The 18,049-nt window shown below is 48.6% G+C and overlaps 1 protein-coding gene across 2 annotated transcripts in view; it reads right to left on the bottom strand.

The window, feature by feature from the left end:
• prkcaa (protein kinase C, alpha, a) overlaps positions 1-18,049 on the bottom strand; it is a 137,198-nt gene that overhangs the window by 60,552 nt on the left and 58,597 nt on the right. For both annotated transcript variants that reach the window (XM_080494195.1, XM_080494196.1), the window contains exons 4-5: positions 2,831-2,942; positions 1,451-1,579 (exon numbers count right to left, since the gene is read on the bottom strand). In XM_080494195.1, the coding sequence (XP_080350321.1) occupies positions 1,451-1,579; positions 2,831-2,942 (241 nt within the window). The remainder of the gene's footprint in view (positions 1-1,450; positions 1,580-2,830; positions 2,943-18,049) is intronic.

The following is an 18,049-nucleotide window of genomic DNA, read 5'->3' as shown; positions in this document are numbered from 1 at the left end:
TTTCCCAGGAGCGAAATACAGCAGCTCACAGTACGATACTCTCAGTAATAATACAAATTTGCATTCACGTCGTGGCCACGAGAAATACGAGCAGATTGGCTAAAATAAGCTCGTGTTAAAAAGATTAAATACATTTTCTTGACACTATACCTTGACAATAGTATTACTATTACTCAGAGCTTTGATGTTTCTGATCAAAGGGACAATTTATCTGATCCTCCACAGACAAGAGAGGATTTTTCTTACAATATATTACATGCTGTAGCAGGAATTCCCCTCAAACTCCACACAGAAACGCCTCCAAGCCTCCTGGACCACCAACGTTGTCACTATTGGGTAAAGCTGCTCAGTACGACGCCGCTTGGCTGAACTCTGCATTCGTCAACACACGGCGACTTCTTCAGGTCCAAATCTCAGCGGCGCCGGAGGATCCGTCGTCCTCCAGGGAATCTGCTCTCACAGCACCGGTAAAGACCCCCGCTTGGTTTGTGGGCCACTTCCAGCCGGCGGGCCAGAATGTCAGCGCAAATACATTTCACGGATTAAACGTGAAATTATATGAGCTTAACTGCAGCAGCTGGTCTGTGATTGTTTGCTCTCATAAGGATTATTCAACGCGGCCTGCAAGGACAACTGTTACAAGATGCAACGGTTCATGATGGAGACTTGATCTTGTTTCGTGCTTTACTGACTTTTGCACCGTTGCAACCTGAGCTCTTATTGAATTGTGTACAAACAGTGATGCTGAAGCACCTTGTTCAGCAAAGCTTAAAGCAAAACTAGAACTAAAACATAGTTAGAGTTCCTTCGGATCTTCACACAACATTAGCAACGGCTCCTGTAGTGGGAACAGCCTGAGGAAGACCACAACCAGGTCTGTGAGACTAAATGACCTCGTTGTCATTGACAGGAAGTAATTACATCTTCAGGTTCTTCCAGCGACACGAATGTTCCCCAGAACCTTCTAGCAAGCGCCAGTCCAACGCCACAATCCTGCTCACAGGCGCCGAGCTCAGCCTGGGCGTCAGCTGAAGACTTAATGAACAACAATAACAAAGTGAGCCTTCTATTTGCTTTGCAGAGACGATTCGGTTCCTTTGGAACCTTTGGAACCGAATCGTCTCTGCAAAGCAAATAGAAGGCTCACTTTGTTATTGTTGTTCATTAAGTCTTCAGCTGACGATTCGGCTCCTTTGGAAACTCCTACCACCACAGAGCAAGTCGTGACTGTTTTCAACGAGCAGCCACACGATGCCCACGCAGCGGACCACACACCACTGCAGCACCGACGGCCTCCAACTCCTCTCTGCAGCAGGATGTGGAACCGGACAAGCTCTACTGATCTCTGGGTCTCTGCAGCTGGTCAGCAGGGGGGGGGGGGGGGGGGGGACTGGCCGGGAGGCTCCAGTTCAGACTGACCACACACACACACACACACACACAGGCCTACCTGTGACCTGCATCTTGTCCACGCTGACGTCACACTTGAGATACAGACGACCCCTCCTCTCGGTGTGGTCGGTTCCACACAGGCTGGGAACGTTCATCACACACTGCTTGTGAACGTTCATGTCACAGGCTGGCGAGGAAACAAGGAAGATGTCGTACGTTATCACACATCGACACACGTCAAGCAACGCATCACATCAAAGTCAGTTCATTGACAAACACACACTTTCAGAAACTTGTTCCAACTTTGTGAGGATTTTTATCCTTATGCAATATGCACAAGTGAAATACACAACAATAATAAACCATTGTATTTTAATAGCATTGGAGGCTTTCAGCCCCCCCCCCCCCCCATGACCCAAAGTACCATAATCTGCTTAAAAGTGCCCTGCAGATTAACTGCACCTCCTCCTGCACCTCCTCCTGCACCTCCCGCCACTTCCCGTATCGTATCGTACATGTTGGGCCCAAGATCAACGGATTGAGTTCTGAGAGCTGCGTGAGAGGAGACAACAAGTTCTGACCCAGAGTCAACCCTGACATATCAGAGATGTACTTCACGAGGCTGCAGTGGTTACATCATCATCATCATCATCATCATCACCACCACCACTGCATTTCACACAGTCCCGCTCCAGTGGCTCTGAGGAGCCGCCCTGCAGGTCCCTGCTGATTAGAGCCACTGCAGTGTCATTGTAGTGTGATTACAGTTACGATTGATCTGCCAGAAATCATTTTCCGCTCCACGTCTCTATTTGCGTCGCCCCCGGAGCGATCATTAGGCCGGACTGGTGGTCTGCAGTCGGCAGCAGATAAATGTATTTAGGAGCTCATTAAGGCTTTCATACTTTAATCCACTGACACACTTCTGAAGAGGAGGAGTGTGTGTGTGTGTGTGTGTGTGTGTGGGGGGGGGGGGGGGGGGGGGGGGGTATTAATAAAGACTCAGAAGAGCTTTTGATAGTGGACCTTTTATGAAGGAGTAGGGAACAGAGCTGCAGACACAAAACAGACAATGTGAATTTAATGAGGGGAAATGAAGACGGGATTATCAGGCACTTGGTTTTTTTTCAGTTCGGTCGAACCACAAGTGATTTTTTTCAGAGAGCGATGCTGATGAATGGCTCTGGACAAAAAGTTCATCATAGCAGAGCCTTGCTTTCTCTGTGCATGTCCCACTCGTGCATCATTACTTTGCACATTAGGACAATAAATGTTTAATCTTCCTCAAATTATTCGTTGAGAATCAAATTCAACTTTGTACAACTAACAAACGTTTTTTATATCAGGAGGCTACTGACTGTAGTACAAAGAGCAGTTTTGGGATATCATGGAAAGCACTTGGCCAATCGGCCAGATGTGGTGGGACTTGGTTACTCACAGTCACACTTCATGCCCTGGTGGATGAGGCCGTAGAGCAGAGAGCCGCAGTGGTCGCAGAACGTCGGGCTCCCGTAGGTGTGGATCTTGAACTTGTGCTTCGTTCTGGGATCCTGCATGTTAAATGAAAACAGGGACATGGAACACGGTTTTAAAAACAAAAAAGTGCAACGAATGACTGAGAAGAACTGCGTCACTTTAACGGAGGATCTAACGGAGCCACGGGGGAAAAGCTCTTCTGACTGAACGGACCGAGAATCCCCCAGAACACCGACGAGGACAGAAGATTGTGAGATCTGTGTTTCTCACTTCTCTCCGGGTGCTGATAGGTGGGAAAACCAGACAAATGGACGACGGCGGCGTCCTTCCTCTTCAGACACACAAACCCGGGCTGAAGTGACGATTCAGTAGTGATTGGCGTGTGACTGCTTCGTGGGACGGCCAATCAATCTGCCACCGTCTTTTAATAAACCAGCATTTCAGGGCTGTCTCTTCCTTTTCACAGACCATCTCCACGAGTCGGAGCTGAGAAACGAGGTGCAGAGTCGCTTCAGACCCTCCATAAACTCCAGTTATCAACAAACAAGTGAAGACTGACACACACTTTCTGCAGCTGCAGGAATGAAACGCACCTCATCAAGCATCACAAAACACAAGTTACTAGTTGTTCTTCTTGACGCTGAGCTTCTCACTCGTTTATGGAGTCCCGTTAAGAAACTGTCATTGTTTAAGGAACCCCATATGAAAGTTATATTACTCAAAGTGTGATGCATATTGGGATTTAATGGGGGAGTACACGACGACATTATTGTGTTTGTAAGACGGCGGCGTTCGGCTGTGTAAAGATAATTCACCGTCTGTTGGCTTCTGTGTTGAACCTTTAACATCTCATCTCTACTACTTGGCTTTATGAAAACTGCAAGTTACTGTACACTTGTAGGAGGTTTCCCTTCTGGCTGGAGGGTGTCACACCCTTCCTGGTACATCGTAATGAGATTATCATTTATACAACACGGCCACAGGATATTCATGTGCATCATGTGACATGTTAATATTCATTTATAGTGTCATTTCTGTTAAAGTCGTGTTTGAACAACCAGAGAGGAGATTGGCTCCACAAGGTTTTTATTAACCTTTTGAATGGTTCATTGGCCTCATGTTATACAGAAATAAAACCCAATGACAACAACCTTGTGGTAGGACCAGCAGGACTGGAAGAGGATGGAGAGAAGTCGGCCCTTCATTGGCATGTGTCGTCCTGAGGGCCAGTATTGATGCAGCATCACCTGATCATCATGAGGCCACTGCAGTAAAGCCCACTCCTCTACATTTCCACAACGAGAATCATGACGTCCCAACATTTACAATTCAATAAAATGCACTTCCAGTAAAACAATGACCACCTATTGAGCAAGCTGGACCAGTTGTTTTATACATATTTCAGCAGCAATGTAAATAATGCATGAGGCACACATGTGCTCTTGTTGCTCCCACTATAATCTGTGGTGGAGATCAGCCTGAATGTCAGTGCAGCACTTTACAGACATCACACCGACGAGGGTTCTTGTCATGTGCACGCAGTCCTTCACTTCACACTCGGCCTGCAGCTTTGTGAAGCTCCGTGCCGGAGAACAAACTGGACGTCTGCCACTTGTCCAAGCTCACATTTCAAAGTGCTTTCCTGCTCATTGTCAGAATGTGCTGCGCCGTGAATCTCTTTCAGAGTCTGACTCCCTTGAAGTGGATTTGCATCGACAACATTATGCAGGCTCCCCCTTCTAGTTTTTTGTTTTAATTTGTTTTCCAAGCGTCTATTTGAAAGAACACCTGGAGACCGGAGAGTCTTCCAGTCAATCTCACTGATTAAAACCCAGCAGGATTGAGAATATCGTCCACATTTCTTTCTGCAAGCAACCATTAATTAATTTAAATAAAACAAACTTGACCCAAGAATGATAAATCACCAGTACAGAGAGCATCGTGTCGTACATCAGTGTGAAAACTGGGTGTCGCAGGACGAGGCTCCATCTTCATCTTCATCTTCATCAATGTGATCTGGTCCATTAAAGTGGATTCTCTGGATTAAAGCCACGACCAGACAGTCGTTCCCTCACAGGTTCATTCACACACAAGCTGCTGGCCGTCCTTCCTCCTGAACCAACTCACACAATGAACTGATAGAACAGCTTAACTCTTCAATATTTCTTAGTTATGAGATTATTTTAATTCAATTATTTCATTTGGTTACATTATTTATGGCACCTGATTGATTGGATCTTTACAATTATCACAGTTTTATGTTGTGGAACATCACTAACATGTTTTTTTTTACTATTCATTAATTTCACTTTTCTGTTGTCAATGATCAGAATAGGTTTTAAAATGCCCGTCCAGCTGTTTTCCTATGAGGATAGTTCACTTTTCCAATTCCTCTCTTCGTTTACTTTCTGTGCATCAAATTCAAAAATCACATTATAGTTTAAAATCCTCCACTTATAGAGTCATCACAGTTTTTGTTGCACATGTAAACTGCACGTTGCTATTTTATTGAACTGTTGTTAACTTATAAGTGTTTCATTACTTTGGATCTTCAAACTTCATGACGGCGCGAAAAAATATCCGTATGTAGCTTTGATTAGTTAGCCTGCTTACCTCATGCATATATATATATATATATATATATATACATAGTGCTGTCTACATGGAGGTAGTTGCTGCTGCTTCCTGACAAAGTCCTGAATTATTCATTGTGTTCACTTGAGGAAATGTTAATAAAATGTTCATATCCACTTCCTGGAAAATGTTCCTCCGAGTCCCAGACGTAACTTGAGGTGAACTCAGAGGGTGAATTGGTCATAAGTGTGACAGCAACAGGACAACCTGTGGAGGCGGACAGTCAGTATGTCGCATATACCTTCAGTACATCAACGCTGTATTCAAACCACAACAACAAACACAAACATGAAAACACACTTTGCTTTGTACAACAAATAACAGTGACTGTGAAGCTAAAAATATCCAGTTCATGGTGAAACTGCATGAAAATATCTGAAGTGCATATTGTCCAATTAGGAGGCTCAGTGTGCAGGACTGTAGTCTGTGTGTTAGCTGAGGACACGAGAGGAGAGAGAGAGAGAGAGAGAGAGAGAGAGAGAGAGAGAGAGAGAGAGAGAGAGAGAGAGAGAGAGAGAGAGAGAGAGAGAGAGACAGAGACAGAGAGAGAGACAGAGACAGAGACAGAGACAGAGAGAGAGAGAGAGACAGAGACAGAGAGAGAGACAGAGAGAGAGACAGAGACAGAGACAGAGACACAGAGAGAGAGAGAGAGAGAGCGGAGAGAGAGAGCGAGACAGAGAGAGAGAGAGAGAGAGAGAGAGAGAGAGAGAGAGAGGAGAGAGAGAGAGAGAGAGAGAGAGAGAGAGAGAGAGAGAGAGGCGGTGCCAGCAGCACTTACTCACATCCACCCACACACAGCTGATCCTGAAGGATTACCCCCCCCCCCCCACCACCACCCCCCCGCTTTGTTTCCCGGCATGAATGGGGGGCGGCAACTAAGAGAAACATTCATCTGCAGATGAATCTGATGTATTTTTATCAAGTGGAACATCCCTGATAGAAGAGAAAGAGAAGAAAAGAAGGATGAAGTGACTGCAGGCCGGCGACGGAGAGGCTGGACACTGAACAGACCATCTTGAGGTGAACCGAGACATTTTAGCCCCGAAACAAAAGTGTGATCAACTTTCCCTTCATTGGACGGCGTGAATAATAATCCAGCTTAATTATTCGTTAGAAATCCCTCCACAGGTGTGAACAAGCACACCTGTGACCTGGGAGCACTGATGGCAGAGCTCCAGGCCAGAGCAGCCTGACGGACGTGCTCCGCCTGTCCTGCTCCGCCCGTCCTGCTCCGCCTGTCCTGCTCCGCCCGTCTGTCCTGCTCCGCCTGTCCTGCTCCACCTGTCCTGCTCCGCCCGCCTGTCCCGCTCCGGGGTGATGGGCTGTAATGTGCAGCAGATGAATCCGGACTGCACGGGGCCGTCCATTAACACGTCCTCCCTGCGAGCCGTGGGACTGGAGGCTTCACCCCCGAGGCTTCCAGCCCCCATTACAGCCTAATTGGATGTTGATGGGAAAGACGAGACAGACCGGGCGGCGCTCTGAACATTGACCTGACGGTGCAATGAGGAGGAGGAGGAGGAGGAGGAAATGGCTGCACGTGCAGACGGAGTCCGACGCAGCAACAGACAAGAAGTACAGACGTAGTGTTTCCTGTTCGGGGGTCGTAGTTCAGGGCTTCACACCCAGGTCACGATGTGTGATGGTAGAGATCCTTCTCCTTCTCCTCATCATCATTATTATTATTATCATTATTATCATAAGAGCCCAATCAGGTAGAGAAACTAAGATCAAAGGAGAACCGTATCCTTGGCAATGTGGAACTTTCCCTTCAGGTTCCATCCAAACACAAAGAACAGGTCAAATCCCATCCTCCACATCACCTGACCCCACGTGGTCTCAACGGCTGTTGAGACCACGACCACCACAGTCCACCACAGTCCACCACAGTCCACCACAGTCCACCACAGTCCACCACAGGAAGACCTCCTGTGAGGGAAGAATGCTAAATACTATAAAACACCATACTTTTATTTATCAACCATTAATCATTAACAATTGTTCACAGGTGAAACCAGAGTCGGTACTCTATGGAGGCTAACCCTAACCCTAACCCTAACCGGTATGGAGGCTAACCCTAACCCTAACCGGTATGGAGGCTAACCCTAACCCTAACCCTAACCGGTATGGAGGCTAACCCTAACCCTAACCGGTATGGAGGCTAACCCTAACCAGTATGGAGGCTAACCCTAACCCTAACCGGTATGGAGGCTAACCCTAACCCTAACCGGTATGGAGGCTAACCCTAACCGGTATGGAGGCTAACCCTAACCGGTATGGAGGCTAACCCTAACCAGTATGGAGGCTAACCCTAACCCTAACCGGTATGGAGGCTAACCCTAACCGGTATGGAGGCTAACCCTAACCCTAACCGGTATGGAGGCTAACCCTAACCGGTATGGAGGCTAACCCTAACCGGTATGGAGGCTAACCCTAACCAGTATGGAGGCTAACCCTAACCCTAACCGGTATGGAGGCTAACCCTAACCGGTATGGAGGCTAACCCTAACCCTAACCGGTATGGAGGCTAACCCTAACCGGTATGGAGGCTAACCCTAACCGGTATGGAGGCTAACCCTAACCCTAACCGGTATGGAGGCTAACCCTAACCCTAACCGGTATGGAGGCTAACCCTAACCCTAACCGGTATGGAGGCTAACCCTAACCGGTATGGAGGCTAACCCTAACCCTAACCGGTATGGAGGCTAACCCTAACCCTAACCGGTATGGAGGCTAACCCTAACCCTAACCGGTATGGAGGCTAACCCTAACCGGTATGGAGGCTAACCCTAACCGGTATGGAGGCACAGCCAACAAGACAGAGGCTTCCTTTGTCTCCAAACAGCTTCCAGGCCTCCAACAAGGATTCTTCCAATATTGAAACAAAACAGGAAAATAACTCAAAAGATTCATCTGAATTTAAAAATGTAAAATCCACAACACTTTCTGTTTAGACGTCGAGTCCAACCTCGAGTCACATCTCTCCTCCTCCTCCTCCTCCTCCTCCTCCTCCTCCTCCTCCTCCTCCTCCTCCTCCTCCTCCCTCTTTCCGTCACACAATTCCTCTCCTGTAAACATGAAGTCCATCCTGCTTTTATCTCCCAGTGCAGAGTAAATATCAAATATCTGCTTCTGCGTCTGATCAGAAGCAGAACAAACGTACAAAGTGGGAACATCTGAGCAACGAACAGCGACAGAAATAGCCAGTGTTTGCAGGCTGTAGGTAAATAAGGTGTGTGTGTGTGTGTGTGTGTGTGTGTGTGTGTGTGTGTGTGTGTGTGTGTGTGTGTGTGTGTGTGTGTGTGTATGTGTGTGTGTGTGTGTGTGTGTGTGTCACCAGAGAGCAGGCTTCCCCGAGCTCTCCGGAGATTAAGATATTCCGCCCTGCAGTAACCTGCATGTTATGACAATACATAAACACTCAGCCCTCAACTTTACTTTACTTTGAAAGCACTTCCTTCTTATTCCAACACTTTTTCAGTGTCATTTACTTTTACTTTGACTCTCCAGCTGCTGATGGAAAAGTTCAACCTGCCCAGAGAACATCAAACTGAGCTGCTCTTCATTTCAGCTCCACTGAGAGGAAAAGTCTGTTTCGTGAAATGTGAAGTTGAGTTTTTCCAAACTATGATTTTAAAATGACGTGTTTCTGATGGTGACGTGTTTCCTGGGAAGGGTTCGTCACCTCCCCGCTCTGAATACAGCGACGGCCTGCAGTCGCTAGACGGACCTGATTCTCATTTCTGATTGGCCGAAGACAAGACAAAGACGGCGACCTGCACTGAAACTGAAATCACACGTCCCCTTCGCCAGTCAACATCACTTTTGGGCAGAATAAAGAAGAAAATGTGATTCATGATCATCGTTTCACTGTGGCGTGACAAAGTGTGAAAAAATATTGACCATTGAAGTGGCTTGTTAGCTAATACAGTCCCAACGCCCCCCGCTGAGTGTGTGTGTGTGTGTGTGTGTGTGTGTGTGTGTGTGTGTGTGTGTGTAGACACACTGATCAACACCCTCTTCATCCATCTGCTATCCAGGACAAGGAAATAAGTCCCAGTGATATTTAAGCATATGAACTTTTCCACAGTCCTCAGTGTTGGATGATAATAACTCATTACTGTTACAGTCGACTCTGAAGTTCTCATTGACCAACCCCCCCCAGAACCCCCCCACCCCCCTGCTACTACTCAACTTTTAATTATATTGTGCATCAGATTAGTCATGAATCATCCCATGAAACCTAACAGTACTATAAAAACTCTGTAGCCTCTATTAACAATATAAAGTCTTTCTCATCACAGTTTTATCAACAGGAATCCAGTAAATCCAGAAAGCAAGGACTTTTTTTAATAGTGCCTCCCTCAGTGTGAAACCTGGACCTGATGGATGAAGAGCTGAGATCCTGGTTTTCAAAAACTTCTCCATCACTGTCACTGACACAGTACTTTGATACAAGATGGTAGCAGGAGGTGGAGATGAACCACACTGACGTCTGTCACTTTACATTTCACCGGCAAAGTTCTGTGCTGCCCTCTAGTGGTGAAGAGTATTTATACAGGATTACTCTGCAACACACAAATGTTTTGTTAGAAAAACATGTGAAATGTGATGATTTCCCACGGCTCAGCTGACGACCTGGAGGAAACAGCAGCGAGCCGCGGAGCAGAGGGTGAGGAACAGTGTGGTATTGGACAGTGTGGTATTGGACAGTGTGGTACTGGACGGTGTGGTATTGGACGGTGTGGTATTGGACGGTGTGGTATTGGACAGTGTGGTACTGGACGGTGTGGTACTGGACGGTGTGGTATTGGACAGTGTGGTACTGGACGGTGTGGTATTGGACAGTGTGGTACTGGACAGTGTGGTATTGGACGGTGTGGTATTGGACGGTGTGGTATTGGACGGTGTGGTATTGGACAGTGTGGTACTGGACGGTGTGGTACTGGACGGTGTGGTACTGGACGGTGTGGTATTGGACGGTGTGGTATTGGACGGTGTGGTACTGGACGGTGTGGTACTGGACGGTGTGGTACTGGACGGTGTGGTATTGGACGGTGTGGTATTGGACAGTGTGGTATTGGACAGTGTGGTATTGGACAGTGTGGTACTGGACGGTGTGGTATTGGACGGTGTGGTATTGGACGGTGTGGTATTGGACAGTGTGGTATTGGACAGTGTGGTATTGGACGGTGTGGTATTGGCCAGTGTGGTATTGGACAGTGTGGTATTGGACAGTGTGGTATTGGACGGTGTGGTATTGGACGGTGTGGTATTGGACAGTGTGGTATTGGACGGTGTGGTATTGGACGGTGTGGTACTGGACCGTGTGGTATTGGACGGTGTGGTACTGGACCGTGTGGTATTGGACGGTGTGGTATTGGACAGTGTGGTATTGGACGGTGTGGTATTGGACGGTGTGGTACTGGACGGTGTGGTATTGGACGGTGTGGTATTGGACGGTGCGGTATTGGACGGTGCGGTATTGGACGGTGCGGTACTGGACGGTGCGGTACTGGACGGTGCGGTACTGGACGGTGCGGTACTGGACGGTGCGGTACTGGACGGTGCGGTACTGGACGGTGCGGTACTGGACGGTGCGGTACTGGACGGTGCGGTATTGGACGGTGCGGTATTGGACGGTGCGGTACTGGACGGTGTGGTACTGGACGGTGCGGTACTGGACGGTGCGGTACTGGACGGTGTGGTATTGGACGGTGTGGTATTGGACAGTGTGGTATTGGACAGTGTGGTATTGGACAGTGTGGTATTGGACAGTGTGGTATTGGACAGTGTGGTATTGGACAGTGTGGTATTGGACAGTGTGGTATTGGACAGTAGCTTGACAGGAAGCACGGCGGTTCTCAGGTGAAGTCGGGTTTCAATGGGAACAAATGGCGCGATCGTTGATCCAGACATGAGGTGGTAGGCAAGGCAAAGATGACTATTTTTAGAATCTAAATCACCCGGCTGATTCCTCTTGGCCTTTCACTAAGCTGCTGAGTGCTGAGAGGGAGGGCAGGTTGCCACTGGGGGGGGGGGGGGTTCCTCGCCGTGTGTTATCTGTTAACACATCTGTCTGCGGGCAAAGCTGGAAATAATAGCTGACATTTTAAAGCGCTGTCAGGACCCGTGTTTGCCTCCCATGGACTTTAAATGAATGCCCCCCCCCCTCCCACATCGCCGGGGCAGCGAGACCATCTGGGACGCTGCTGCTCCTGCGTCTTTTAAAGGACGACACATGTTCCGGAAGCGGATTTGGAAAGCTTGCGTATTTGAGTTTTATTATCAACACACAAAAAAACAAAACCCTGATCTCCAGCTGGACAAGCAGGTCAACGTCCGTCACCTGGGAAGTCCAATTGTTTGCAATCGTCTGCTGCTTCACTGAAAATGGCGTGATACAGTTGAATACAGCGCTCCACTGTCCGTCTGTCCCTCTGTCCCTCTATACAGACACTTCAACAAAGGCTCGTCTTCTCACAGCTGGAGGGACAGGAGGGGTGTCCACCAGGTCAGGAGGGGACAGGAGGGGCGTCCACCAGGTCAGGAGGGGACAGGAGGGGCGTCCACCAGGTCAGGAGGGGACAGGAGGGGCGTCCACCAGGTCAGGAGGAGCGTCCACCAGGTCAGGAGAGGACAGGAGGGGCGTCCACCAGGTCAGGAGGGGACAGGAGGGGCGTCCACCAGGTCAGGAGAGGACAGGAGGAGCGTCCACCAGGTCAGGAGAGGACAGGAGGAGCATCCACCAGGTGAGGAGGGGACAGGAGGGGCGTCCACCAGGTCAAGAGGGGCGTCCACCAGGTCAGGAGAGGACAGGAGGGGTGTCCACCAGGTCAGGAGAGGACAGGAGGAGCGTCCACCAGGTCAGGAGGAGCGTCCACCAGGTCAGGAGAGGACAGGAGGAGCGTCCACCAGGTGAGGAGGGGACAGGAGGGGCGTCCACCAGGTCAGGAGAGGACAGGAGGAGCGTCCACCAGGTCAGGAGGAGCGTCCACCAGGTCAGGAGAGGACAGGAGGAGCGTCCACCAGGTGAGGAGGGGACAGGAGGGGCGTCCACCAGGTCAAGAGGGGCGTCCACCAGGTCAGGAGAGGACAGGAGGGGTGTCCACCAGGTCAGGAGAGGACAGGAGGAGCGTCCACCAGGTCAGGAGGAGCGTCCACCAGGTCAGGAGAGGACAGGAGGAGCGTCCACCAGGTGAGGAGGGGACAGGAGGGGCGTCCACCAGGTCAGGAGAGGACAGGAGGAGCGTCCACCAGGTCAGGAGGAGCGTCCACCAGGTCAGGAGAGGACAGGAGGAGCGTCCACCAGGTGAGGAGAGGACAGGAGGGGCGTCCACCAGGTCAGGAGGAGCGTCCACCAGGACAGGAGGGGCGTCCACCAGGTCAGGAGGAGCGTCCACCAGGACAGGAGGAGCGTCCACCAGGTCAGGAGGAGCGTCCACCAGGTCAGGAGGAGCGTCCACCAGGACAGGAGGAGCGTCCACCAGGTCAGGAGGAGCGTCCACCAGGTCAGGAGGAGCGTCCACCAGGTCAGGAGGAGCGTCCACCAGGTCAGGAGGGGCGTCCACCAGGACAGGAGAGGACAGGAGGGGCGTCCACCAGGTCAGGAGGGGACAGGAGGGGACAGGAGAGACAGATCACGTCCAGTGAAGGACGACTGTCTCCTCCTCCCTGGACGGACCTTTGCTCCGACACAGTGACGGGTCGACACGTTTCTTTTCTTCCCGACTCGTTCGTGGAGTTCCACCGAGCAGAAGCCAAAGTGGCTCGTCTGTCAGACGCTTAATAATTAAAAGTGTTCCAGAAAGTTCTCCGACCGCCAGCCTGGCCGTCTGTCTTCAGCGTAACGAGCCGCCGGGCTTCCTGCTGCATTCTGACGGCAGACGACTCAGGAAACAATCCAGCAGCCGGCTGGGAGGCGGGGTTTGGGACTTTGGGCTGGAGAAACATGAAGGAACTGTTGATTCCCGTCGTTGGTTCATTAGTGCACAACGGCACCAAGGAAATGCAGAATCTGGATGCAGCAGCGCGACTCCAGAGCAGAACTCTCAGTGGAATAATAATGAGGCAGAAAGTTTCCCTTTAAAAGTTTCCTGACGACTAAATGAGAAAGTGAAAGTCATTAGTTTTACTTTGAAAAGCCGAATTGTAAGACCACAGGAGAAACTCTGCAGCTAAACAGCAGGTTGCCAGGTTGGCTGACCAGGAGCCACCAAACTGCAGAAACTGGAAGATAATACTGGTGAAATATTACTTTATACTCTTTCTGTGTGTGTGTGTGTGTGTGTGTGTGTGTGTGTGTGTGTGTGTGTGTGTGTGTGTGTGTGTGTGTGTGTGTGTGTGTGTGTGATAGTGTAATTCTTGCCACTTAGTTCATGTAATAATTTCACAACTTTGTTTCTAGAAATATTAAAATCCTCAAAGTGGAGGAGCTGCACTGGAACTGAACCCAGACTGATGTCAGACATTTATTAATACATTTTTTCACGTTTGTATTATTGTTGCTGATCGTGGAGAGAAACAGTTTCACCAAAAGCTAAAAGGACGTTATAAAAATAGTCTGTGAATTTAAATCTAGTTTCTATCGATATTAATTTGGTGGTTTTCCCTGAATAAACATCATTACAAGCTTCAGTCTTCAGGAGAAAAACAATGTGATTAATCACAATGAGTTAATTGTGTTTTGACGTCACTACGACTAAGTACTGACGGCCCGAGGGTTCATGATATTATGTGTGCTGGTCTTTCCAGCACCAACCAGTGTAACACTGTAGTGCTGAAGGGAAACCAGCACCTCACTGGGCCGGTGGCCTCTTAGTTTGAAATGCCAGTAACCGGCACGCCGCTCCAGTGTGTGTCATGAGTGTCGTGAGCTGCAGGAGACGGAGACGGGCAGTGCGACCGATCAGTCACTGGGATCGTTCTATTTGCGGCGCCGCGCTGCAGAGCTGCTGCTGCTGGAGGCCTCGGCCTCACATGTAGGGTCAAGTTTAGACTGCAGACCTCCGGCTTCTGTCTGCACGGCCACGCAGGACAATTATAGCACGGCTGCCTCTCCCAGCAGATCTTGAATAAACCACATGTTCAATACCCCCTGTGGTGCCGGCGTCAATCGCAGGACCTGCGACACTTTAAACCACGTCGCTGCGCAGAACCTGGGAGCAGCTTGACTGGAAACATCACCACAAACACACTAATCATACAAACACAAACATTTCTAATCATTATGTCATTACCATGAGTCAGAATCTCTCTGTATTCTGAAGCAGCTATTCTTGAATTTGTTCATACCTCTTGGTGGCGCCAGAGAGCACTGCCTCAGGTTGATGTGTAACAGAGATGAAATTAAAACATTAAGTCTAAAAGAAAAACTGGATCTATGCTCTGCACTCCTCCCTCACTTTGAGCGAAACACGGGTCGAACACAGGGACGAAAGAAGAGAATCAGTGGATCCAGTCACTTTAAAATAAAACCATAAACTCCAACAAACTAAAGCTCTGATCACAGCTCGTGTTAGTGATGCAAAACAGCCGTTCCTTTACAAAACAACTTCAAACACCTGGTGAATCTAAACTTTCACAGGTGTTTTCTGCCCGTTTCTCGATGAAACGTTGATGATCCTGTGAGGTTTTCCTCTCCTGTCTGTCGGGGCTCAGAGGGAAGAGGAATGTCGGTTTCCCAGGTGTTTACAAGAAAAGTGGATTCCTTTCTCCTCAAGTGTCATCACAATATTGTTTACTTCATCCTCCTGTCGCAGACCGACGCCACAACAACACAACACCCAGCGGATCCCAGGAGCCAAGCCCAGAATGTAGAGCGTCTCCTGGAATGCACAGTGGTTCTTTAGCCAGCAATTCAGAATAATGACTCCAATTATTGATTACTAATAGATGCAGTCCTTGAGAGGTGAATTATGCAACATCACCGGCTGCTGTGAAGAAAGCAGATCAATGTCCAGTCTTCAATTGATACATGGCAAATATTTAACGGAAACTGGCAACTGACAGGTGGAAACATTGAAACGACGCCGACGTGGAGCTCAGAGCTGGTCGTGGTGTGGAAGACTTGGAGGAACTGAGCGGGACAAACCCCCATCCTGCAGGAACCGTCCGAGGTCAAGAGCTCCAACCCTCCCATGCGCTGGTCATTAGTAAGACTTGGCATGGCTGGAGGGAGACGGCTACCAGATACAGGCTATAAACAAACCTCAGCGGGGCCGGAGGAATGCAAGTGTGTGTACTTTGGATATCAAACCGTGTGCTCCACAGCGCTGCACTTTTGTTTGAGTGTATATTGCATTAAAACATTTCTATGAGCTGTTTAATTAGGTCAGTCTGTGTTGAAGGAGGTGAAGATGGCGGTTGTGTGCCGGGCGTCTGAGGTCAAAAGGGCATTTGACATCAGCTGAGAGGCTAAAACCTCAAATATGTACTTGATACAACAATGGAGGGTTGTGGAGGCTCCAGAAAGCAGCGTCCCCTTTGTGCGACGTGCTGGAGTTCTAAACTCCAATCAGACTGTCAAGCGGGGGATTGTGTCTCACATCCCAATGCAACGTCAACAACATCGCCCGCTGCAGCAACACAACAAACACTCAGCTGTGGACGACCGGACGACTTCTGCTGCACTTCCTCCTTGTTCAGGCCTGATGGAAACTCCTGGAGACACTCAGACCCGTCAGTGTCCATCAGAAATGGCTGAAGACACAAAAGGCCTCTTCAGCACACGCACGCACGCACGCACGCACGCACGCACGCACGCACGCACGCACACACACACACACACACACACACACACACACACAGTTATTGAATGTAAGGACCGACAAAGGACCGACACACACACGCACGCACGCACACACACACACACACACACACACACACACACACACACACACACACACACACACACACACACACACACACACACACACACACACACACACACACACACACACACACACACACACACACACACACACACACACACACACACACACACACACACACACACACACACACACACACAGTTATTGAATGTAAGGACCGACACACACACACACGCACACACACACTCACACACGCACACACACACACACACACACACACACAGTTATTGAATGTAAGGACCGACACACACACGCACACACACACACACACGCACACACAGTTGTTGAATGTAAGGACCGACACACACACGCACACACACACACACACACAGTTATTGAATGTAAGGACCGACACACACACGCACACACACACACACACACACACACACACACACACACACACACACACACACACACACAGTTATTGAATGTAAGGACCGACACACACAGTCCAAATGTCACAGGCTATTTTTGACATTTCCATTCAGTCCACTTTATAAATATTTACATTCCCATGTATAAATGACACACGTCCTATTTGGGGCCTATTTGTAATTGTACCACGACTGGAAACATGAAAAAGAAAAGCTGCACAGAGAAGTATTACATTAATTCTGCTCTTGCAGCATTTTAACTGATCCGAGTCAAAACAGAAACGAGTGAATTTGCAGTCAACCATTCAATGTTTTCTTAAAGAACCTACAAAAGAGCTCAGAATCTCTCTTTCTTACAAAGGAGGTTTAAGATTTGTTGTAAAACCACAAGAGTAAGAAGAAATAAGTTCCTTGTCCCTAAATCCACGCTCAGTAAAACAAGTCCTTGATTGGCCACTCGGCCGGTCAGGCACGAATAAAGACAGTTGACGAGTTGCTTGTGATCAGAGCTGTCGGTTATTGTCTGTATCTGCATGTGTGAAACACAGTGGAGGAGTTTAGTGTGGGACATTAATTCACTGTCAACAAGCAGCTTTTGAAGATTCTGGACAAGAAGAGCTGGAAGGTCAACTGGATGACAACATAAACGCAAAAAAACTGTATAATAGTCGTCTATTTAGTACCTGGAACAAGTTGCACAGGAATATTTGCAGGATCTCTCGTCATGTGACTTCACCATTTGATATCTTCTCCTTTTACCGCTCACATCGCTGCTTCTTTCTACTTCCTGCCAACTCATCCACACCTAGAACGCATCTATTCCATCACTTCAATGTACGGTGTAAAACAACAGATACCTTCCTGCAGCGATTCACACAAAAACCATCCTTGTAATGACCTCACTCTGCACAGTCAATGAAATTCTCTACAAGTTTTCAAGATCAAACAATTAGCACGGAAAAAAATGACAACAATCTCAACATACTGGAACAAACTGGTGCAAAATACTGTGAAATCTAAATAAAAATACTCCTATAAATCCTATATAATCACTTGCTTGGTGGTTTGGTGGATCAGAACCTGGTTCTGCTATTTCACATTTCCCACCTTTATCATCATCTTCTGCTTTTTTTATCTAACTAGTTGTTGCAGGCAGCCGGAGCCACGGGGAACGTTTTAGACCATAAAGACACACTGGCAGAACATGTCACACTGAGGCGAGGAGGTAAGGAGGCAAGGAGGTGAGGAGGCGAGGAGATGAGGAGGCGAGGAGATGAG

Source organism: Blennius ocellaris (genome assembly GCF_963422515.1).
Source record: "Blennius ocellaris genome assembly, chromosome: 3".
Classification (NCBI taxonomy): Eukaryota; Metazoa; Chordata; class Actinopteri; order Blenniiformes; family Blenniidae; genus Blennius; species Blennius ocellaris.
Note: the sequence above shows the minus strand (reverse complement) of the source record. Positions and strands in the feature narration are given on the sequence as shown.